Consider the following 25,465-nt stretch of genomic DNA (forward strand, 5'->3'; position numbering starts at 1 on the left):
CGTATCATATGCGGACGATTGTACGATCATGGCATCAGGCCCCCACCCATTGATGACATCTGCGATAGGTTGAACGTCTACCTCAACGAGCTTGCCTCATATTTCGCTGCAAGAAATCTGAAGATATCCGCCACCAAATCTTCAGCCACACTGTTCACTACAAATACGCGTGAGGTGAATACTGAGCTGTCTGTGATGGTCAATGGAGAAATGATTCCGACCATCAAGTGTCCCAAAATACTTGGCGTCACATTTGACAGCTCCTACACTTTCTCCCCACATGCCACAGCAATCTGCAATAAAGTCAAAAGTAGAAACAAGGTCCTCAAGTCACTCGCTGGCAGCACTTGGGGTGCAGACAAAGAAACCTTGTTGACCACGTACAAAGCAATTGGCCGGTCTGTGGTAAGTTATGCAGCGCCAGTGTGGTCACGTTAACTTTGTGACACGCAGTGGAATAATATTCAGATCTGTCAGAATGCCGCCCTCCGAACTGCGACGGGCTGTCTCCTCAGTTCTCATGTGGACCACCTCCATCAGGAGACAAAGATCCTACCAGTGCGAAGACATAACTACATGCTGTCTAAGCAATACCTTTTGGGCTGTTATCGCAGAAATCATCCAAATCATCATCTTGTGGATAGATACCCACCGCCCAGAAGCCTTAAGGTAGATCTACACGATCTAGAGCGTGAGGTCCAGCGCTACAAGAGAGAACCTCTAGATCAAGCGGCATATCAAGCGGGTCTGAACAACATTACCGGGTGAATGTAGTCCTTGGAGAACGACCACCACCCATTGCACCCGAAGAAATCGACCTCCCCCGGCAAACCAGAGTGGTTCTGGCTCAATTACGTTCCGGCAGATGCAGCCGCCTCAATTCCCACAGAGCTAGGATTGATGCCGATGTGCAAGATATATGTCCCGATTGTAACCAGGGACCGCACGATACACGTCACCTGTTTAACTGCCCGACCAGACCCACTTGACTCAGACCCAGATCCCTGTGGACGCACCCCATCCTAGTCGCGGAGTTCCTGGTTCTTGACACTCAACAGAATCAAGCAGACGAAAGATAGTACACAATAAACTGCTACAACAACAACACAATCCCATGGCAGCCGGTTGTACGCACCGGATTGACCCGATGGAATCTTCATCGGCAAGGGCTGCCGCCTCAGTGTACGTGTTCGTCTTTTTTCGTCATGGGAGATGCACATCCCGGAGTGCCTTCTCCGTATGCTTCTGGTCCGTGCCGGGATTGAAAAGAACCCCGGACCCTGGTTCTGTTCCGTTTGCCAGAACCGCCTTCATCATCGGTCAGTGTCGGTGAGGTGTAACCGGTGCATGGAGTGGGTACATTTCCGTTCTTGCTCTGGCCTAACTTCGCTGCGGGAGTATAGTCATACTGGCTATGTCGCTAGGTGCTGTGCGAACATAGCCAGCAGTGGGTCACAAGCGTCGCCGTCGTCGCCTTCGGCGTCCTCGTCGTCGGACTATGTGACCCCCCCGACCTCTCCCGTACGGCAATTCATGCAACGACAGCACCCTAGCCCTACTATTGCCAGGCCAGTGCCGGGAAATGTATCGTTCTTGCAGTTAAACTGCAATGGACTGCGAGGCAAGATTGATGAGATTGTAGATTTTATGAGTCGGAAGAGCATATCGGTCGCAGCGATCCAGGAGACAAAGCTGACTAACACCTGCAGCCTGCACAGTTGTCACGGCTACAATGTGCTACGTAAGGATCGCTCAAGGAATGGAGGTGGGGGATTGGCCTTCGTTATACACCATTCCGTGCAGTATAGACCTATCTCGCCTGCGCTTGACGCTAGTGACCCATACATGGAATGTATGGGGGTAGCAGTCAGGTCTGGTACTGCCGAGATAGAGATATACAACGTGTATATACCGCCGGTTGGTAGCTGTGTCCCGATTAATGGCCAGGCCTACAGCCCCGACATAAGTGGGTTGCTATCTGGCCATAGTCGTCTGGTTCTGGGGGATTTTAATGCACATCACTCGTCATGGCATTCTCCCCTAGGTAACGACCAGCGTGGCATAGCTTTGGCAGAGCAGATAGATAGCTCCACGTTTTGCACGGTGAATGAGGATGCCCCCACTAGGATTACGAGGAGGTGCAGCAGCTCGCCAAACATCTCAATCGCATCCCCTGATCTCCTGAGTGACGTATCCTGGCAAGCCGTCATCTCTTTGGGGTCAGACCACCTCCCCATAATCCTCACCATCGACCGACCACCCGACTTCATAACCTCTGAGCGCCGAACGTTCATCAACTACAAGAAGGCCAATTGGACTGGCTTCAGAGAGTACACCAATCGCCGCTTCAATGAACTGCCACCCCCCTCTGATGTGCTTGTGGCCGAGAGGAAATTCCGAGACATCATCAACGCAGCAGCCGCTCGCTTTATACCAGCCGGTCGAATACCGCAAGTGCGACCCAATTTCCCGGCGCAAGCAGTGGTACTCGCAGACGAGCGTGATGGGATTCGTGCTATGGACCCCGCTAACCCCAGAATCAGCGAGCTGAATCTGGAAATAAACAGGGTAGTCAACGAACATAAGCGGAATTTGTGGCTGGAACACTTGGAGCAATGTAACTTAGGCACCGGTGCAGGCAAATTGTGGGCCACTGTTAAGTCTCTCTCGAACCCCGGTAGACGGGACGACAGGACCTCAGTCACTTTTGGCGAGTTAACCGTGACTGATCCGAAGAGATGCGCCAGGTTGTTCAACCATCAATTTATCGTGCATCCCGAGAGAGACAGGGCAAGGAGGAGAGCTATTCGCCGTATTCGTGGTCTCCGAGCCGATGAACAGCCATCACAATTTACCGTGGGCGAAGTTACGAATGTCATCCGTGGCGCCAAATCTTCCAAGGCGTTGGGCCCCGACGGAATCTCTACATTGATGCTGAAGAATCTGGATTTACCTGGAGTTGAGTACCTTACCACTGTCCTTAACCTGTCATTGAACACTCTTATAGTTCCCGATGTCTGGAAAATGGGCAGAGTGATCCCGCTACTGAAGCCTGGCAAAGACCCGAGTTTGGGGGAGTCGTACAGACCGATCTCCCTTCTCTCACCAGTGGCTAAGACGCTTGAGGCATTACTCCTCCCTAGCCTCGTAGGAGAATTTCCATTCGCCGAGCATCAACACGGATTTCGGAGACTGCACAGCACAACAACAGCTTTGCATGCCATCACCACACACATTTGCCGTGGCTTCAATCAACCCAGGCCATGTGATAGGACGGCCCTCGTGGCATTGGACCTATCGAAGGCATTCGACACGGTCAGCCATGCCAAATTATTTGAGGACATCGCCAACACGTCCCTCCAGCCAGGCCTTAAACGTTGGGTCGCGAATTATCTGTGTGGCCGCCAGTCATTTGTGGAATTTAGGGATAAGAAGTCAAAACACCGTAGAGTGAAACAGGGAGTTCCCCAAGGCGGGGTGATATCTCCGGCTCTGTTTAACCTCTACCTATCCTCCATCCCACCTCCTCCAGACGGCATAGAGATCGTATCATATGCGGACGATTGTACGATCATGGCATCAGGCCCCCCACCCATTGATGACATCTGCGATAGGTTGAACGTCTACCTCAACGAGCTTGCCTCATATTTCGCTGCAAGAAATCTGAAGATATCCGCCACCAAATCTTCAGCCACACTGTTCACTACAAATACGCGTGAGGTGAATTCTGAGCTGACTGTGATGGTCGATGGAGAATTGATTCCGACCATCAAGTGTCCCAAAATACTTGGCGTCACATTTGACAGCTCCTACACTTTCTCCCCACATGCCACAGCAATCTGCAATAAAGTCAAAAGTAGAAACAAGGTCCTCAAGTCACTCGCTGGCAGCACTTGGGGTGCAGACAAAGAAACCTTGTTGACCACGTACAAAGCAATTGGCCGGTCTGTGGTAAGTTATGCAGCGCCAGTGTGGTCACGTCAGCTTTGTGACACGCAGTGGAATAATATTCAGATCTGTCAGAATGCCGCCCTCCGAACTGCGACGGGCTGCCTCCTTAGTTCTCATGTGGACCACCTCCACCAGGAGACAAAGATCCTACCAGTGCGAAGACATAACTACATGCTGTCTAAGCAATACCTTTTGGGCTGTTATCGCAGAAATCATCCAAATCATCATCTTGTGGATAGATACCCACCGCCCAGAAGCCTTAAGGTTGATCTACACGATCTAGAGCGTGAGGTCCAGCGCTACAAGAGAGAACCTCTAGATCAAGCGGCATATCAAGCGGGTCTGAACAACATTACCGGGTGAATGTAGTCCTTGGAGAACGACCGCCACCCATTGTACCCGAAGAAATCGACCTCCCCCGGCAAACCAGAGTGGTTCTGGCTCAATTACGTTCCGGCAGATGCAGCCGCCTCAATTCCCACAGAGCTAGGATTGGTGCCGACGTGCAAGATGTATGTCCCGATTGTAACCAGGGACCGCACGATACACGTCACCTGTTTAACTGCCCGACCAGACCCACTCGACTTAGACCCAGATCCCTGTGGACGCACCCCATCTTAGTCGCGGAGTTCCTGGGTCTTGACACTCAACAGAATCAAGCAGACGAAAGATAGTACACAATAAACTGCTACAACAACAACAACAACAAGGATGTGGACGGAACGCATGATGGAAGTCTTAAACAAGCAAACCAAGAGTTGGTCGTGGAGAAATGGGAGGTTTTCCACAGGGAGGTGAAGGAAGAAGGAACTCTCCTTGTGGTGGGCATTGATCAAGTCTCCGTAACAAATTTGATTATAACTAAAGGCAAAACGTACTACGGGGCCATGGCCTTCTTTTTCAAGATTGGGAAGACTAGGAAAGGGAAATATCCTCTTGTTGACCCATCAGGCGGTGCAGTGGCGGGACACTCAATACCGCCTAACGCACATGGGGCCGAAGACCAGACAATCACTGACTCTCACAATATTGGGAAGACTAATAATCTAATACTAAAACATCAGGCAGTGCAGTGGCGAAACACCCAACACCGCCTAACTAGGATAGGTAAAGATCCTAATATTGAAAAATTAGGCAGCGCAGCGACAGGAGTCTGAATGAAGCCTAACGAACAGGAAGCCGACAATGGTACCCTCACCTCCTAAGAAGTCAGTTTACTTAAGATTTGGAAGACTAATATAGGCAAAGTTCCTAGTATTGAAACATCAGACGAAGGAACCATTACCGACTTTATGAAGATTCTTAGGACTAGCATAGGCAAAGAACCTAATACTAATACAATACAATCCCATGGCAGCCGGTTGTACTTACCGGATTGACCCGATGAATTCCTTCATCGGCAAGGGCTGCCGCCTCAGTGTACCACACACTGCTACTACAACAACAACAACAACAACCTAATACTAAAATATCAGACAGTGCAGGGGCGAGAGACCCAACACAGCCTAACGGACCCGATGACGGAACCATCAACGACTTTCTCGAGATTCGGAAGACTAGGATAGGCAAATATCCCGATATTAAAACATCAGGCAGTGCAGTGACGGGAAACACAATGCAATCTAAAGAACAGGGAGCAGACGATGAGACCATCACCCACTCCCAAGAAGCCCATCTAATGGAGGACCAAGTTTTGAGGTAATCTGATTGAAAAAATCAGCAAGGGCCTTTGTTCAGGTACTCGGCCAAGGACCTGCGTTATTTGTCATAAAAATTTAAATTATGTAATTTCCCAGAGTTTTCAACGTCGGATGCAATAGTGATGAGACAGGTGGAGCATACCTGGCACCACTTTACCTGCCTTTCGACTCTCCGAGACCGCCACCTACGTCGGAGCTACAACGGTTGGTGAGGAAAGCAAAACAGACAAGATATGAGGTACTGATAGGGTGCGATGCGAACTCTCACCACATTTCGTGGGGTAGTACAAACATTAATAAGCAGGGCCAAGCCCTGATTGAATTCTTGAATTCTAATGACCTAATAACATTTAATATTGGTGACAACCCTACCTTTGTTAATAGGATTAGGAAGAAGGTTCTAGATGTGACAATGTGTTCGGAAAATCGAATCGATGAGGTTCAGGATTGGAAGGTCTGCATGGAGCATTCCTTCTCAGACTATCGCTCATTAGGTTTAGAATAGCACGGCCAGGGCCAAATCCGATAAGCTTCCGTAATAAGTTGAACACCAACTGGCCACAATTAGGAAGACTACTCAGAAGAAGACTTAGGCAAAATAATTTAGGTTGTCCAAGCATATAAGACATTGACGACAATGTCAACAGGATTACGACTGCATTAGTGGAGTCTTTCGAAGATAGTTGTCCTCTTCGAGATAGGAAATCAAGAAAACCCCTGGCTGACCGCTGAGACTCGCAACATTGAGAAAGAGGTCCGCAGACTTTATAGCAGAGCACGTCGTAAAAAAGCGGGACATGTTGAGGCTTTTGATGAAAACGCATTTTTCACAGGACACGACTGGACTCACGGAGACACCGGAATTTTGGCATAATTAGGTTGATAAAAGGCTTAGGTTAGGCAAGAGTGACAGTCCTTTACAGACTCAGACAATTTTAAGTCCATTGTGATACCACAGTAGCGACAGACCAAGGCTTCTGGCGGGAATCGAACCCACGACCCCTGCACTGGTAATCCAAGCACGCTACCAACTCGGCCACCGGGCGCCCGAACAAAGGCTTATAATAACCGAATTTATGGTCAAGGAGCCTTGAGGAGCTTCACGCTATATAAGTCACACGGACCTGATGGAATATTTCCGGCGTATTACAAAAGGAGGCTGACTATCTGGCGCCTCATATGTCCACTATTTTCACAGCGTGCCTAAGACTTGCATATACTCCGAAAGCCTGGAAGGAGGCAAGGGTGGTATTTACACCCAAGTCCGGCAAGGTATGTTATGCGACACCAAAGGCCTACAGACCCATAAGCCTTACGTCCTCTCTACTCAAAATCATATTACGTATTGTGGACAAACAGCATGCCTGTGTCAAGGGAAGGTAGGTGGAGACGGCCCTGCACGAGGTTATGTATAAAATAGAAGAATCCTTCGATGCCAAAACGTATACATTGGCAGTTTGCATTGACATCGAGGGTGCAATTATCAATGTGCGGACCGTCACATTGATCCAATCCTTAGACCAGTACACGGTCCTTAGAGTCTGGATAAACTATATGCTAAGGAACAAGTGGATAACTTGTGTGTCCCATGACATAAATACAAGGGAGAAAGTGGTAGAAGGCGCGCCACAGGAGGACTTTTTATCGCCACTCCTATGGGTGACCACCATAAATGACTAATTACGGATGTTGACTGAGGAGGGATTTGAACCCGATGTTATAATACTTCTAAGGGGTAAGAAGGATCCGAAGGAGATTAACGCCTTCTCTGAAGATGGCAAAATCCACATCGTTTGGTTGCCGGGCCATAACGGAATGAAAAGGCCGACGATTTGGCGGTGAAGGTCAGAGGACTGCCGTCAATAAACTTGGTGAACCCGAAGCCTTTCCGGTCGTCGCAGTCAGAGTTAAGGGCGTGGGCGATGAATGCGGATGCAACCCTGAGGAACAGCGAAACGGTCGGTAGGACGACGAAAATCCTAGGGGGGGATCCAGATCGTGAGAAGACGAGGCTAATACTGAAAGGAAGTAAGAAGCCGGTCGGTATAGCTGTTGGTATCATAACGGAACACATAGGACTACGCGCTCACTTATGTAAAATCGGTGCGGCAAGTAATAGCATGTGTAGGGCATGCGGGGAAGATGATGAGACGTTGGAGCATTTCCTTTGGCATTGCCCGGTTTTCGCGTCTAACAGATACCGGCACTTAAGTGGGGACACAATACCAGACATGAATCAATTTAGGAGCGTGGCATGGATAAAAATTAAGGATTACAAAATCCTGTTGTAGCACGGAATTCCTATTATAAATTTTGTTTTTTTGAGGTTACTTTTTAGTTTTTAGAGCGCACAATAAGCCGATTACTGGCTTAGGTGTATGTCTATAGTGGGATGGGACAGATTTCATTCCGAAAGTCGAGTAGTGCCATCCCTTAATGGAGCCTTTAAATCCAATTATTTAGGGAAATACTTAACAAGTGTTGATATTAAGGCAAATACAACAACTCTGAGGTCAAAAAAATTGCCTGCATTAAATCGAGAAGTTCAAGTCATATATGTTGTCCTAAATTTCGAGAAAAATGTCCCTAATTTAAATTTTGCAGCTTTTCAACTACCGAAATCTTGAAATTTTGCTTGCTTTTTGTGAGTAAAATGCAATGTTGTTGTTGTGGAGGGTGCGATCCTGGTCAAGCTCCTGTAGGTGAGCAAGCTCCTTCCGGTCCAAAGGACCGATCGCCGCGGGAACAGGGTGGTCAGTGGTTATTTAAAGGCGCCAATAACTCGCCTTGCCATATCGAGCATCATAGGTACTTGTGGTATTTGTGCAAGAGCCATCCGACCTCTCACTGAGGTCGGAGTAGCTGCTGGTGCAGCTACTCCGTATGGAGCATTCCACTATACGCAATCTGTGGACGCGCCCGGTAGCTCGCAGCTAAGTTTCTCGTGACAGCAATGAACACCACACAAATTGGAGCTCACTATTCCTGTGTGGTGCTCACAGCAATCGCGTGCCGAGGATAAAATGCAATAATTTATGTCGGACGCATTTTCTTAAGAATGTTTCTTTATTTCTGTTTACTTTTAAAATCAAAGGTTTACAGTGGAATTTATTATATGTGTAGATAAGCTAAACGAAAATAGCTATATATCGATTAAAAAAAATAAGTATTGACGAAAATTCTGGGAGGCTACTGATTCTCTGGGGGTAGACGAGCGTGATGGGTTTCGTTGCACGGACTAAACCAACTCTAGAATCAGCGAACTGAATCTGGAAATAAACAGGGCTTTCAACGAACGCAAGCGGAATATGTGGCTGGAACACTTGAAGCAATGTAATTTAAGTACCGGTTTTGGCACGCTGTGGTCTACGGCTAAGTCACTCTCGAACTTCTGAAGATGGGATGACAGGACCTCAGTCACTTTTGACGACGTAATTGTGACTGATCGGAAGAGATGCGCCAGGTTGTTCAATTGACAGCCATCAGAATTTACCGTGAACGAAGTTACGAATGTCATCCGTGACGCCAAGTCATCCAAGCCGTAGGCCCCGACGGAATCTTTACACTGGTGCTGAAGAATCTGGATCTACCTGGAGTCAAGTACCTTACAACTGTCCTCAACCTGTCTTTAAACACTCTTATAGTGCCCGATATCTGGTAGATGGTCAGAGTGATCACCTTACTGAAGTCTGTAAACGACCCGAGTAAGGGGGAGTCGGTATCATACGCGGACTATTGTATAATAATGGCATCAGGCCATGTGCGATAGGGCAAACGTCTACCTCAACGAACTTGCCGCTTATTTCGCTGCAAGTGATTGAAGATATCCGGGGTGTCTCTTCAGTTTTCATGTGGACCAACTCCATCAGGGGATAAAGATCCTACCTGTGCGCAGACAAAACTACATGCTGTCAAATCAATACCTTCTGGGCTGTTATCGCAGCAACCATCCAAATCGTCATCTTTTTAATAGGTATCGACCGCCCAGAAACCTTAAGGGCTTCTTGAATAAATCTTAGTAACGTAAACCATAGTTGTAACAACACATCACCAGACCTACATTTTGATCTTGGGCGTGTTGAACAAAGCGATATCGTTAGCGTTGTAGAATCGATAAAGTCTAATGCCATTGGTTCTGATGGTATTGACCCAAGATTTTTTAGGATAATTCTACCCTTTATTCTTCCGTATATGTGCCATCTTTTTAATAATATTATTTTAAGGAGTTTCAACCACAGTCTTGGAAACGGGCAAGGATAGTCCCAATACCAAAGATATTTGAGACTCAAGTCCACCTCAAAATATCAGGATATATTGCTAACAAAATTTCAATCTGGTTTCCGGCCAAAGCACAGTTGCACTACTGCATTTTGGAAAGTAGTTGAAGATGTAAGGAGTGACATTGACAGCGATAAAGTTACCTTTCTTGTTCTCTTAGATCATTCGAAGGCATTTGATTCCGTTGATCCCAATATACTTTGTCTTAAACGGAAACATTTATTTAAATTTTCTGAAAGAACAACGGATCTTATATTTTTCTATCTTTCGAATAGAAGCCAATCGGTATGTGTTGATAACCGGTGTTCTAGCTATCTTCCAGTCTCAAAAGGTGTTCCACAGGGGTCAGTATTGGGCCCACTCCTTTTTTCCTTATATAGCAATGACCTATTGGACAGTTGCGGAAATGTGGTATTCATATGTATGCTGACGACGTACAGCCGTATATGAGCTCTTCGATGGCGTAATTCGCCTTAATAGTGACTTGGATAGGATAAACACATGGGCAAACGCCAACGGACTACTTTTAAATCCAACAAAGTCAAAGTGCCTTGTGATTGGTAGGAATCGGGTGACAATGCCGCCCCATTTTGATGTGGCAATTGCTGGAGCCCCAATTGAGATTGTTTCATCTGCAAGAAACCTTGGGTTGGAGTTTGATGATAGACATTCATTCAATAAGTAGGTTTTGACATGCTCATTGATGTGTATAAAAGTTGTGTGTAAAAGAGTATAACAATGTTGTATATTGCAAATGCAAATTTACCCATGAACATTCCATTGAGGAACAAGAATTATTTTGGAGTGATAACAATTGGGAACACCACCTAAATTTTATGTACACGAAAATATTTTGTTAAAGATTGTTTAAAACTCTATGCGTTGCCTAAGGATGTATCATTGGGGCAGAGAGATGTCCGAACGGATAGCATTAAATAAAATACCATTCTGATTTTAATATGCGATATAAAGGCTGAACTATTAATACTCTTCGGGGTTTTTATTCCAAATTGCAGCTTTTGATATAGATATTATTATTTTATGAAGTGGTATACGATTTTTCATATTGAGAATTAAATTTCATGTCAAAAAAGTTTTCCGAGAACAGGGCAGGTCTTTCATATCGTTTCAGTCCATGGAAATATCTAACTATGGCATTGTAGGTTTTCTCCAATCTTTTTGCACTACTAAAATCGCAACTACTAAAAATTTCACTTCCATAGAACAAAACTGACAATAAGTACGATTTGGCCAGGAGAAGACGGATATATTTTTGTTTAAAAGCCTATGTTTGATACAATTTTCTCAGCACACCAAAATTTTTTCCAGGCGCTTCAACGGTATGATCAGTCCAAGTGATCATTATAATGCCAAGATTTTTTTGGCTTTTATATGAACTGTAAGCGCTGGCTTCTAATTGATATTATCTCTTCGCGTTGAATGTTTTGTGTGCGGTTGAAAATCAGTAAACATTTAAATTTTTCTTTCATGGATTTATATGAACAGCTTCTTTAAATAGAAAATTTAGAGAAACGGCAGATCTTTAATATACAATGAAAATAAAAGGAATCAAGATCGAAACTTGTGGAACACCCTCTTTTTTTTAGCTGTAGCGGGTGTTACATAACATCCTAAGGCTTTGGAACTGTCCAAAAGTACTAAACAGGTAACTAATCCAGCATCCATATTTGACTTTATGTCTTCCGTAACATCAGTTAAGATGATAACGCATCCGTGTTTTTTTTTCTTGGTAGAAGACCGAATTGATTAAGGTATTCGCAGATTTGGTTATTTATTATTTATTAAAGGCCTTTGAAAGAAAAGGTATAATCGAGATATGGGATGGCAATCACTTCCATAGTTCGATTTAGGTATTGGTATCAATTTAGTGCTTCCACGCAGATGGATATTGGCTCGTTGTTAAAATAGTGTTGAAGAAGTGGGCCAGATATTGTAAAATATTGGGTTGCCCAAAAAGTAATTGCGGAAAGAAAAGAAAGTAAATGCATTTTTAATAAAACTTACAATGAACTTTAATCAAATATACTTTTTTTTACACTTTTTTTCTAAAGCAAGCAAAAAGTAACAGCTGATAACTGACAGAAGAAAGAATGCAATTACAGAGTCACAAGCTGTGAAAAAATTTGTCAAATTTGTCTTTTTGGACAACCCAATATAAGGCAGTATACATTTAATCAGTCTTGGGTGCAGCCTATTCAATTCAACTGCATGGCTTTTATATACGCCAGCTGATTGAACGCAAGAAAATTCAAAATCAAAAAACTAAGGGAAGTTTGGAGAGGTAGATGTGACCATGTGGCTGATTTCATGAAAATTTTCAGGCGCTAAGTAAGATGGGGTATTTAGAAAAAGATGCGTTCAGCTCAATAGGGGACATTTCATTTTAAACCTTATTAATCCTATTTCTCGGATTGTCTTATATTTGCTTTTTGAACCAGTTGGCTTCCGAAATTTAACAGCAAAATAATTAGATTTAGTTTTATTTGTTTTCACATACAAGAAGATAAAAATGATCTTATATTTACAGTATGTGAGATATCAATATAATTTAACACAGTTCAACAAAGTTTAGTATATAAAATAACGTATATAATACATCAATATTAAACGAATTTTCAGTAAGGCTTTTTTGAATGGATTTGCGTTGCAAATATATTGAATTGATAAGGGCAGAGTTCTATATGCGGATCCCGTTTATTAGATATTGCCATTTTGATATCAACAGATGTTATAGATGATACAGGTATTGCAAAAGTAAAAAAAAAAAATAAATACAACATACCAACGCACGGCCCTTGAAGCCATCACACCTAATATGGTTGAAAAGTCTTCTAACCAAAGACGAAACGCGTCCCATAGCGGTTAGTGTATGTTGCTACCTTTGGCTTTCCTTTTCCATTTGCATCTCCGATCATTGAGCTCGTCTCGAAAGAGAAACAAACAAAAATTGTAAAATTTAATGAACTCGCCTTAACAGGCAAAAAACTTAAAAAATTAAAGATTCGGCAGAGCCCGGCCAGGATTCGAACCTGGGAACACGGAAAAACAGCGTGAGCTATTGCCGTTGTCTTAGCGTTCGAAGCCATCAATACTACTTCCAACAGATGATTAAAATCATGTGTGGAACGGAAGAAGTGTAATTTACCACAGACAGAATGTCTGCCATTACACAAAAATAAATGCCTTGGAAAAAGTACAGCTAATAACCAGGGCTGTCGAGCTTGGTAAATGTGGTAATAGTGTCATATTGTAGATGCGTTTTCGCAATTAAATACGATTCAAATACAACATACCAACGCACGACCCTTGAGGCCATCACACCTAATATAGTTGAAAAGTCTTCTATCCAAAGACGAAACTCGTCCCATAGTGGTTGGTGAGTGTTGCTATCTTTGGCTTTCCTTTTCCATTTGCATCTCCGATCATTGAGCTCGTCTCGAAAGAGAAACAAACAAAAATTATATTTTCTTTTAAAGAACATCAATCTTTATGTTGAATAAATGAATTTTCATTCAAAGAGAGAAATGTAAAAAATATGGAGCGTAATTCTCGCATACAGTCTTATTTTTATTTTCATTTCTCTCAATATGTAAAAAATCATTTTTTGAACTGAATGATTGGTGTTTTGCAAAAATAAGGAAACTTATATAGTTTCTTTGTGCCTTCAAAACGTTTAATTGATAAAAATATTTGTTTTTAAAATAAAAACAGAAAAACGATGCGTATACCCTTGCGTATGTCCATTCATTGTTGTCTCAACAACGACTGACACAAAGAGAATAAGAATACGTGTGACTTGCCATCAACGCTACAGTAAGGGGCTGGACATCGCTGGCCTAAAGTATGTGCTCATTTGCTTGTGAAAGGCAGAATCGATATAGGGCGATATTCATTTCCATATTTTGATTTTGGCACTGGTATTACTTTTGAATGTTTCCACATGGTTTTTAAATTGTGTTGAAGAATATGTGATATAAGAAAGTGTGTACGGTAAGATGGATTTTATGGATTGGGTGTAGGTTATCCAACCCATCTGCATTTCAGTTTATGGACATGCAACCCTCAATGGTTTATAGAAATGCAATGTCGACTTACATGAATAGGCCGAACACATGATAATTCAAAAGTCGTGAAGTTAGAAAATATTTTTATGCTCATATATTACGTGTGGGCGAAACAGACATTTCGAAATTGTGCCGAAATTCATTTATTGTCTTTTTCAGACTTCGTTCATTAATGTGACAGATATTCAAGCCAGTTTTCTGTCTACAGAGTACTTTAATCATTAAATTTAATCCGTTATTGGGACCCGATCTATTATTGATCAAAGACACTTATTAGAAATGGCAACGATTTTGTTTTGAGAATTTAAAATTAAAGAGAATTTTGTAATTAATTCTTTAAAATACTATGTATTAACTACAATCCCATGGCACCCGGTTGTACGTACCGGCTTGACCCGATGGAATCCTTCATCGGCAAAGGCTGCCGCCTCAGTGTACAACACATTGCTGCAACAACAACAACTATTTTCGCTGCTATAATAAAAAAGGAATATGCAAATATCGGTTTAAAAAAATACAGATTCCAAAGACATTAAACTTTATAAATAGCATGGCTTTCTAGCCATCTGGTAAAAATCCATCTCATTTGCAATATGAATTTGTTCAGTATTATGGCAGTCTTGGCATATAATAATACCTGTGTTTTATTAAAGTACTATGAAGTGCAGTGCAATGAAATTTGTATGAAAATTACATCTATCCTGGACAACGAAGTTCTGGATAAATGAGCAGTGCAGGTGCACAAAAACTTAATAAATTTAATTTGCCTGTTGTACACACACATGTTTTGAAAATTTTAGTAGTAAATTTTCCCAATAACTGCACTGTTTCCTTGTATTTTTTTTACAGGTTAGCAATTGGCGTCACCACCTCATGGCACACAAACATAGTTGTACCAGAAACTTTATATACCCTCCACTATAGGATGGGGGTGTACTAATTTCGCCATTTTGTTTGTAACACCTCGAAATATGCGTCTGAGACCACATAAAGTATATATATATTCTTGATCGTCATGTGATTTTAAGTCGATCTAGCCATGTCCGTCCGTCTGTCTGTCGAAAGCACGCTAACTTTCGAAGGAGTTAAGCTAGCCGCTTGAAATTTTGCACAAATACTTTTTATTAGTGTAGGTCGGTTGGGATTATAAATGGGCCAAATCGGTTCATGTTTTGATATAGCTGCCAAATAAACCTTGACTTCTTGAGCCTCTAAAGGGCGCAATTTTCGTCCGATTTGACTGAAATTTTGCATGTAGTGTTTTGGAATCTTTTCCAATAACGGTACTAAGTATGATTCAAATCGGTTCATAATTTAGTATAGCTGTCATATAAACCAATCTTGGATCTTGACTGTTTGAGCCAATAGAACGCGCAATTCTCATCCGATTTGGCTGAAATTGTGCATGAGGTATTTTGGTATCACTTCCAATAACTGAGCTAAGTATGGTGCAAATCGGTACATAACCTGATATAGCTGCCATATAAACCGATCTGGGATCTTGACTTCTTGAGCCTCTAGAGGGCGCAATTCTCATACGATTTGGAAGAAATTTTGTACAACGGCTTCTCTCATGACCTTCAACGTACGTGTCTAATATGGTTCAATAGCTTGATACAGCTCCCACATAAACCGATTTCCCGATCTTGCTTCTTGTTAGGTTTTATTTTCGCCCTTCACGGCTTATGTATCCAGTACTAGAATGAAACAGCATTTAAGTCCCGAAAAGAATAAATCGAGTCTATTTTTTCTTTCTTTTCAATTTAATACCCGTTTGCGATATTTTAAAGTTCGTGGAAGTAAGATTTTCATTGATGTATACAGCGGTCAAAAAAAGTATTCATCATTCAATGTTTTTTTTTAATAAGTCTACAAAAGACAATTGGAATAAAAACATATTAAACTAATGATGCAGTAGTGCTTGTGTGATATATATGTACACAATTTCATTGTTTTTAAAGAAAAAAATAGTATTTATTGGAACAAAAAGGGCCATTTTACAGCTGAACACAAAAAATTAAACAAAAAAAGTATTCATCATTGCAAAAAAACAAAAAAATAAATAACATAATTTAAAAAAATTAATACTTTGTTATTCGACCACCGCGTCTTATAACTTCTTTTAAACGGTTTGACATCGATTGGACTAATTTAGCGGTTATATTTTGGTCTATATTAGTCCATTCCTCCATTATCACCTGTTGCATTTGACTCTTGCTCGAAAAATTGCGCGTTCTCAATTTGCGTTCGAGATGTTCCCAAAGATGTTCAATTGGGTTCAAGTCGGGACTTTGAGGAGGAGTTTTAATGACTTTGGGGCAGTTATACAGCATCCACATCTTGGTATTTAAAGCAGAATGTTTGGGGTCATTATCTTGATAATATTGAAAGTTATTACCAAGCCCAAGTTTTACAGCACTATCTTTTAAATTCCTCTTTAAAATGTCAATGTAATACTTATGATCCATTACTCCATTAATAATTTCAAGATTTCCCGCTCCTGAAGCCGCCATACACCCCCAAACCATTAAACCACCTCCACCATGTTTTACAGTAGCAACTGTGTTTCGTTCTTCAAGCTCTGTATTTGGTTTTCTGTACACTATGACCTTTCCATCGCACCCAAAAAGATTAAACTTGCTCTCGTCTGCAAAAATGACTGTTTTCCAAAATGATTCGGGCTGTTTTACATACATTTTTGCGAAGTTTAGCCTTTTCACTCGGTTTATTTTATTTATAAAGGGCTTCTTACGTGCAGTTCTTCCTCTGTAACTATGCCTTTTGAGTGTATTTCGAATTGTTTGTGTAGTAACTTCCTTCCCTAAATATTCCATAGTGTTTTTACGAAGAATGGTCGCATTTGTCTTCGGAGTTTTCTGAACTTGCCGCACTAGCCAACGCACATCTCCAACTGAAAGTGCTTTTGGTCGACCAGATCTTGGTTTATTGTCAACAGTTTTCGTTTCTGTCCACTTTCTGATGATGGATTGTATAGTAGATCGTGGTCTATTTAATATTTCACTGATAGTTTTTTGAGTTAAACCATTCCTGTGGTGTTTTATTATCAAAACTTTTACCTCATCAGAAACCTCGTTTTGCTTACGACCCATTTTGACAAAAACTATATTTTCAATGAAATTAAATATTTGCTGTCAAGGGCAAAGCCTCCTTTACTAAATAAAACAGAAAAGGGGGATTCCCAAATAATATTTGAATTTGACTTTGATGATAGCACATCAATGATGAATACTTTTTTTGTTCTGTTTTTGGTGTTATTATATAAAATTGCATTTTTTGCGCTAAATAAATTAAATTTATTTTTTGAATTTATTTTAAAACATATTACGAAAAATAAACTATTGCATAAAACTGCATTATTTGTTTACTTTAAATTTTCTTCAATTACCCAAAATAAGTGAATTTATTATCAATTTTGCTAATGATGAATACTTTTTTTGACCGCTGTACACATTGATTGTAATCAAAACCATTGTGATGTAATGAACTGTGCCAGCAACTTTACGACAAAGTTTGTCACAAATAGTGTTTAAAGTTGAACAATTGAAGCAGTATCAGGTCTATTGATTTCTCTTTTACCTTTTAAACGATATATTGATTTATATGAAGGGTTTGCTACATTCAATGCCTTACATATGCAATCAAAAATATGATCTAAATTATCCGACGGGTAACAAGAAGCTAACAAAAAAGTGATCTGTAAAAATAATTTAAAGTTTAAAAACAAAAATGTGTCCACAATCCATTGAAAACTCATTCATCGTTCATACACAGTGATGTTGTAATTCTCTCTTCTCTTAATTTTCTTCGTTTATTTCTAATCTTGTACGTGGTTCGTCTTAAAAGAGGCGTTGGGACGAACATCTATACTAATGAACATCTGTGGTTTCAACCTTCCCCAGTGGGAAATCTGTCTATCATGAAATTGTCTTCAAAGATGGTTTGAAGACAATTTGCATATAATTTGCTTCCTGAAGACAGTTTCATTAACACGGTCTTGTCTTCTAAACATTTGTTTGTCGACAATATAATCGATGTACTATGCAAATCATCATGTCATCATCGACATGTTCACTGCCATCGCCTTGGGTAGTGTCAGTGATAACAATTGTTTTCCTCTTTTGTGTTCAAAGAATTTACAACTTACAGAATTTAAGAAAAAAGAAAATAACATTTGTTTGCTGACTTGATGTACTAAAAAAATATAATCATAGACATGTTCACTGCCAGCGCCTTACGTAGTGTCGTGGAGAATTTTGTTTTCCTCTTTTGTGTTAATGAAAGATGAAAAAAAAAAACAACAAAACTAAAAAGGAGTCGCAGTATAAATGAATCATTTAAGTTTTGATCGTTGAAGTTATAAGACGTGTGAGAACATTCGCGGGTGTTAATAGTTTTGTGTGAACGGCATATTTGAAACTGAATCAAATTGAATTTTTTGTGAGAAAAATACTGGTAAGTTTTACATAGTCTAGATTACCCAGAAATTTCTTCCCGGAGAACTGTGCTATTGAGCCACATTGCGCTCAGAAAGAAAAGAAATTTACAAGCATTAAAAAGTATTAGCGAAATCAAAGAAATTAATGATGATAGTAAACATATTGTTGCAGCTGGAAATGACTGCCAAATCCAAATGGATGAAACAGTTGAATGTGAAAATAGTTCTGGACATGGAAATAAAACGCAATTATTGGATAAACTTTGTCGCATATATAAAAAACACCGTGCCAGTAGAAAACTTGGGGATGATATTCTTAGGCTAATGAGCGAAGAGGGAATTCAAGTTCCAAGAACTACAAAAAGTCTTTAATAGAGTAAAGGGAGATATAATAATACGAACGGTAAATCCAGGGCAGTATTTTCATTTTGGTTTTTAAAATCAACTTTCTGAGTTTGGCGATCGTCTTCTGGACATAAATGTTATAGAGCTTATGATAGGAATAGACGGACTTCCACTTTATAAAAGCACTCAAATTGGGCTATGGCCGATATTAGGAAAAGTCTTGAATTTATACGTAAAAACAGTTTTTCTTATAGGAATCTATTTCGGAGTTTCAAAAACATTATCAATTAATTGTTTTTTACGTGATTTTAGTAATGATCTGAAAGAAATAAACAGAGACGTATTTTCTTATAAAAGCCATAATATATCCATTACCATCAAATGTTTTTTCTCGTGATGCTCCTGCTAAAGCATTCGTAACCGGCTGCGTCGGTCACAATGCTTTCCATGGTAATGATCTGAATGAAATAAACAGAGACGTATTTTCTTATAAAGGCCATAATATATCCATTACCATCAAATGTTTTTTCTCGTGATGCTCCTGCTAAAGCATTCGTAACCGGCTGCGCCGGTCACAATGCTTTCCATGGCTGCAGCATGTGTCTACAGATCGGCAAAAGAGTAGAAAGAGTTACGGTACATTCAAGATTTAAAAGCGAAGTTCTAAAGAACACCACCTGACATTTTTCCGCGAAAATACTCGGATTTAGAAGAGCAGGGCACCATTTTGATTTGGGAGTTATGCGTAAAATTTTAAATTTAATAGTGAAAAAAATAACTTTGGATCAGATTTGTTCTTTGATATCCATAGTTGGATATATACCTAAGGAATTCAAAAGGAAATCTAGACCAATAGATCAACTTAATAGATGGAAAGCGACAGAATTCAGAATGTACATGGGTATAGTAATACTTAAAAATCTTTTGAACGAAAATGAATACTAGCATATTCTTCTTATGCATTGCTCTTACAGACTACTTTGCTGTCCTTATAACTACAAAAATAACTTAGATAATGCTCAATTGCTTTTAGACGACTTTTTAAAATTTTCTCCCGATATATACGGAGAAAAAATTTAACTTGCAATGTACACAGCTTATTGCATGTACAGGAATGTGTAAATTCAATTGGGTTACTGACAACGTTCTCTGCCTATTGTACTTTGGTTATCCCGAAGACTTTCGGGTCGACGCAGTCCTAGTTAAGGGTGTGGGCGACGAATGCACATGCAACCCTATGGAACAGCGAAACGGTGGGTAGGACGGCGAAAATCCTATGCCGAGATCCGGATCGTGAGAAGACGAGGCTATTACTGAAACGAAGTAAGAAGGAGGTCAGTATAGCTTTCCGTATCATAACTTACGAAAAATCGGTGTGGCAAGTGATTGCATATGTAGAACATGTGGGGAAGATGATGAGACGTTGAAGCGTTATCTATGTCATTGCCCGGTACTTAGGTGGGGACATTTTGGCAGCAACGTTTCTGCCAAAATGTCCAGAGGCATTAAATTAGATTAGGTTAAAAGAAGAGGTTGCGGACATTAATCCGCCCCATGCCACTATGGACATACACCTAAGCCAGTAATCGGCTTGTTGTGCGTTCTAAATAATAAAAAGTTAATTCGCAAAAGGTCAAAGTCAGGAATTTCGTGCTATTTACAAAATTCCTAGATGCTTTCCCTACTGCGCCTGTTAGTTGGTTCATGTCTGATATTGTGTTTCCACCTAAGGGTCAGTATCTGTTAGTAGCGAAAGCCGGGAAATGACATAGGAAATGCTTCAACGTCATCATCCTCCCCACAAGTCCTACACATGCTATAATTTGTCGCACCGATTTTGCATAAGTGAGCTCGTAGTCCTATGTGTCCCGTTATGGTACCGAAAGCCATACTGACCTCTTTCTTACTTCCTTTCAGTAATAGTCTCGTCGTCTTATTTGTTACTCTGACGACTAGTTGTGTGCCTCATGCATTACTCTCGACTATGATGCCTAGTCACCCACACCTATAGAAGGGGCTGACGATATGCTACGGTCCGATATCACCAAAGCAGCTGTTGGATCTTTGAAGCCCATTTTGAGCCTACTCCTGAATGGCTCTAAAATTTTTGTGTAATATGTAGTCCCTATTCCGAGATAAAGATATTTTTCTTTGAGGAGCGAAATGGAAACACGTTCGCTCTGCTCAACGGGTACTTATAACTTGGTAATAGAAAATACATAGGTGGGATTTGGAGTGTTCTCTGAAGAACTGGCACTGGTCGTATTCAGAAGGTTACCCGACCACTATAGTGTGTGTTAAGCGGAGAAATGGTGGGAAGGCGAAGATAAAATGTCATAACGCCAATTGCCATAAATACCTTCTCAGACAGCCTGAATTCCAAAACCGCCCTAGACTGTCACAGATCTCTCAACGAGTTGGTTGAACTGTTAAAAATTCACGTGTTCTGGGTGCCGTCAAAGTGATATCCCGGAGCAGACGTGCTATTGGGACTAGGAGCTACCTTACATGTTTCAGGGAACTGTAATCTGTGGGTATGCTTCCAGAGACATGTAAGCGAAGTCTTCACTATAAGAGCGGGTTTTGAACACTCCAAATCTACGTGGTCCAGTCTGGACTTGATGAGGCCAACCGCTACGCTGTTGCTGTTTAGGACAGACGTCTCATTGTCCGTCATGACAAGTCACTGTCCAATTGTTGAATATGCTGATAAACTGAAGATTGAAAGCAACGACTTCTGCAGAAGCTGTGAGGACTTCTGATGTGCGTGTGTCCCGTACTAGCAGTCAGAAGGAGTTGCACTTGTCTTGGCGGATGTGAACGATCTATTACACACCCAGAGAAATTTGTTAGTAAAAACAGCACAAATGTTTGCTGTAACAGAAGGAAGTCTGTTGAAAATGGGAAAGTAGAAATTTTTTGCGAAAACAGCAAACGTTTTCTGCTGTTTTAAAATGATAAAAAGGTCAATTTAATAAATATTTCAAAAATTTTTATATTCCATCTAATCTTTCAATTTTAAAAGCATATATTGTAAAATTTTTTCTAAATTTGTACAATTCGCTAACAGACGAAATTAACAAAGAATTAAAGACCACAATTGGCCATTTTTTTTTATTTATATATAGCAAATGTCTCACTTGCTGTTTAGAAATTAAAAATTTTGTATGAATTCATTGAAAAGTATACAATTTTTAATTTAATAACAGCAGTCAATTTTTACTGCATCAGCAGATTCATTTCTCTGGGTGTATGCACATGGCCACCACATAATATTGATTTACATGTCCTAAGCGTATTTATGCCAACATTGCCGAAGTCAAATTAATAGCAGCAATTGATGTTTCTTTCCCAAATCCCGTTATTTTTTTTGGTTGAATGCACAAATTGTAAAATTTGATTATATTAAATCGGTTAAATTTTTCACCATACTAAGGGACATGGAAAGCACTCCAGAAATAAAAACCAAAAATTTCAGCAAAATACTGACGAAATTCCTTATTCGGAAATTAGGAAATTTATTTAAATCGAAATCACGTGGCTAAAAACAAATTTTCACACCTTTTATAGACGATCGTTTAGTTCGAAAATCCAAAGACAAACTTTGTGCCTGCCGAGGAACAAAGAAAAGATCGTAATATTCCAGAAAGTTTGGCAACAATTTGGATGCGTGTAGTTCAAGTACATTGTCTCTTCTTTTCACTAAACACATAGCTAAGAAGTTCGGCTTTTACTAAAGCCAATGTAGGGTGGCTCCATGAAAAAGGACGAAATGTTCTTAGCAAATAAGTCCATATTTGGTGGAAAGAACGCGCGATGCTTGTAGAGAAGGCCCCGTAAACAGGAAATAGTCCGTATATTGTAACAAAAACGGAAAGATGTGGGGATTTTAGTATTAAAGTAAAAGTATGATTTTCGTACCAAGGTGCCAACATTCAACATTCTTATCATGTTAACATTCTTGAAGAAATTCTGCTACCATATGATTCCTTTGAAATGCCTCTGGTTAAGGTTTTCCAACAGGACAGTGATTCCAAACACTCTAGCAAAAAGGTAAAATGTCGTTTGTGGACAATTTTAAAAGTGTTATACATTTGCCAGAAAATTCACTTCATTTAAACTCGATGGAAAATGTTTGTGGGCAGAAAATAAGAAAGGATGGTATCGAAGCAGCCAACAAGAAACCAATGTCTTTGAAATGCTCTTTTTCCAAATAAGATTCCAAAATCTTGTCAATTCAATTGGAAATCGTTGTCGCCGCAACGCAACGCATAACCAAATACTAAAAATGTTTAATTGTATCTAATTAAAATCCCCCAACTTGTTCCATTTTCTATTATATCAATATAATTTTGGGCCAATTCGTTATGTGGGGTGCTATTATTTTGACTGCTTATTTTTTAGTTTTTGTCAATAAGCTAAGAAATATGATTGTTTTATGTTGGAACTCTCATTGAATTTAACTAAATTGCAAACTTTACACTTAAAATTTATATTGGTGCTATTATTTCGACCGCAGCTGTATAACAATTAATTTTTAATTTACAGCGCAAAACGATCGTGTGTATGATGCTAAGCAGGTATTTAGGACATACCCTTCTCTAAGTGACGTAGAACGTTTAGTGGTATCCAAAAAGTATTCTCAGGACGTGAAAAATATCAGTACATTGAAAGAACACCAACAGAAAGTTATTGGCAAAGGATGGCACAATACGAAAATTCGTGATATGTTAAATTACGACTGCAATTTAAATGACAAAGAATTCTACACCAAAAAACCGCAAGCAGAACCTCAACAGACAAAGCACACAGTAGGATGGCACGTTCAACCAAAAGTTGATTTGGATACAGTTGATGGTATAGGATGTCATAACATAGATTCAAATGTTAGATATAAAGATACACCTGTTAAGCCAGAAATTGTTGAAGCTATCAACATTGATAGTCCACGAACATGGGCGGAAAACCTACGCAGTGTGTATACATGGTCACCGAAAAATCCTAGTGTTCAGAAGAATCGAAAGAGTAATTTTCGCTTGAACTCTAAAGAATTTTTGAAAACGTCGAAAGAGAAAATATTACGGTTGGTATCACCAAAAAAAGACAACAAAAATCGACTTCACGTTAAAATTCAAAAAACGCCATATCGTAACGTTGGTATTCAAACTACAAGCGACGATTTTCGTTTCGAGATTAACAAACAAACTCCTCCGGGAAGTTACCATTCTCCTCAACATGCATCATTGAATCCGTCTTCATCATTCATCAAACCAAGGGTTTCCACAACGAATGAAGTGGACTCTGGCCATGCAAAGTTTGACTTTTCTAGACACATTCATTCACCACCCAAAAAACCGAATCGATCCAGTCAACGGAAACTTCACTTTCCATTAAACTGTTCTGCACTGTGCACTGGTAAACATGAAAATTCCGTTACCACGCCGCCGACAGAAGTCAAAACATACCGCTCTTTTAATGGGGAGCTGGATCAGGATGTATCACTTTCCAAAATGAACTTCATTCTTTGTGATATCAGAGCTAAGCTGGAGTCCAGTGATGAACATGCGGCAAGAACATTTAAGGTAAGCATATGTCCTTATGGTACGTTAAGTTTATATTGTGATGAAGTTGTGCTTCATGGTCAGCTCTGCGCACCATTTATCTGAAAACATGTTTAGTTCTTATGATGCAAAAAAGAAATAAATTGAAACGGAATTTTTCCCAAAGTGTCTGTATGTGACCATCACGAATTTGTAAATTATAACGTATGATATTTACAAATTTTTTAGTTCCGCAATAAAAGTTTGGTTCAAAGAAATCTGGCAAATAACTCTTGGTTTAACCCTACAATAAAATAATCAATAAATAAGAAATATATTGCATTCAAAAGATTGAAAATGTTTAAGATGCAGGGAAGTCAAATAATCTACTACGCCAAAAATTTCCACACAGCAAATTTCAATGCGAAAATAGTTGGGAAAATTATTCCGGAAATAGGAATTGACGATAAAACACCACTACACAGAACTAAATTTGACCGATTAAACATGGTGATATTTGGTTTAGTTATTTTTGACATGGCTAGATTAACCTTTTCGATATGACCAGTTCTAGATCTTTAAAGTACACCCCAAAGCCCACCTGGTCGTTTAGTTTCGAACCATCCGTATAGAAGTCTATGTAACTTCTGTTACCAGGGATATCGTAGTTCCAATCGGTTGTATGAGGAATAGTGGTACAGTACTTTTTATCAAAAAGCGGCTCAGGTAGGGTGTAATCCACATTGGCTAGAACATGGGATATTGTATCAAGGATAACACAGTGCCCATAGCCGCCACATGACCAATGAGAAGGCCCCCTTAACCTCACGGCAGTGGTCGCTGCAATTTGGGTAGCCACAATGTCCAGAGCCATAAGATGTAGCATTAAATTCAGTGCATCGGATGGTGTCGTCTTTAGTACGGCTCTGCAATGGCTCTTTTGCAGGAGTATGGGGCAAGAGTTGCCTTTCTTTCTTTACAAAATGTTGAATTTGAAGTTCAATTTCCTGTCCAGCAAAACACACAGGTATTTTCTGTAAATGGGACATTCTCTCCACCCAAGGAGACAGGTGCCACTGTAGGCAACTTGCTGAAAAGAACTACTTGTCT

General features: G+C 40.4%; 1 protein-coding gene across 4 annotated transcripts in view; it reads left to right on the forward strand.

Annotated features, from left to right (window-relative positions):
• LOC106091731 (sulfotransferase 1 family member D1) overlaps window positions 1-25,465 on the forward strand; it is a 236,511-nt gene that overhangs the window by 7,725 nt on the left and 203,321 nt on the right. For 3 of the 4 annotated variants that reach the window (XM_059370423.1, XM_059370425.1, XM_059370424.1), the window contains exon 3: window positions 23,364-24,397. The exons of the other annotated variant lie outside the window; for it this stretch is intronic. In XM_059370423.1, coding sequence (XP_059226406.1) covers window positions 23,364-24,397 — 1,034 coding nt within the window. The remainder of the gene's footprint in view (window positions 1-23,363; window positions 24,398-25,465) is intronic. 4 annotated transcript variants of the gene reach the window in all.

The sequence above is a fragment of the Stomoxys calcitrans genome, chromosome 5 (genome assembly GCF_963082655.1).
Source record: "Stomoxys calcitrans chromosome 5, idStoCalc2.1, whole genome shotgun sequence".
In the NCBI taxonomy this organism is placed as follows: Eukaryota; Metazoa; Arthropoda; class Insecta; order Diptera; family Muscidae; genus Stomoxys; species Stomoxys calcitrans.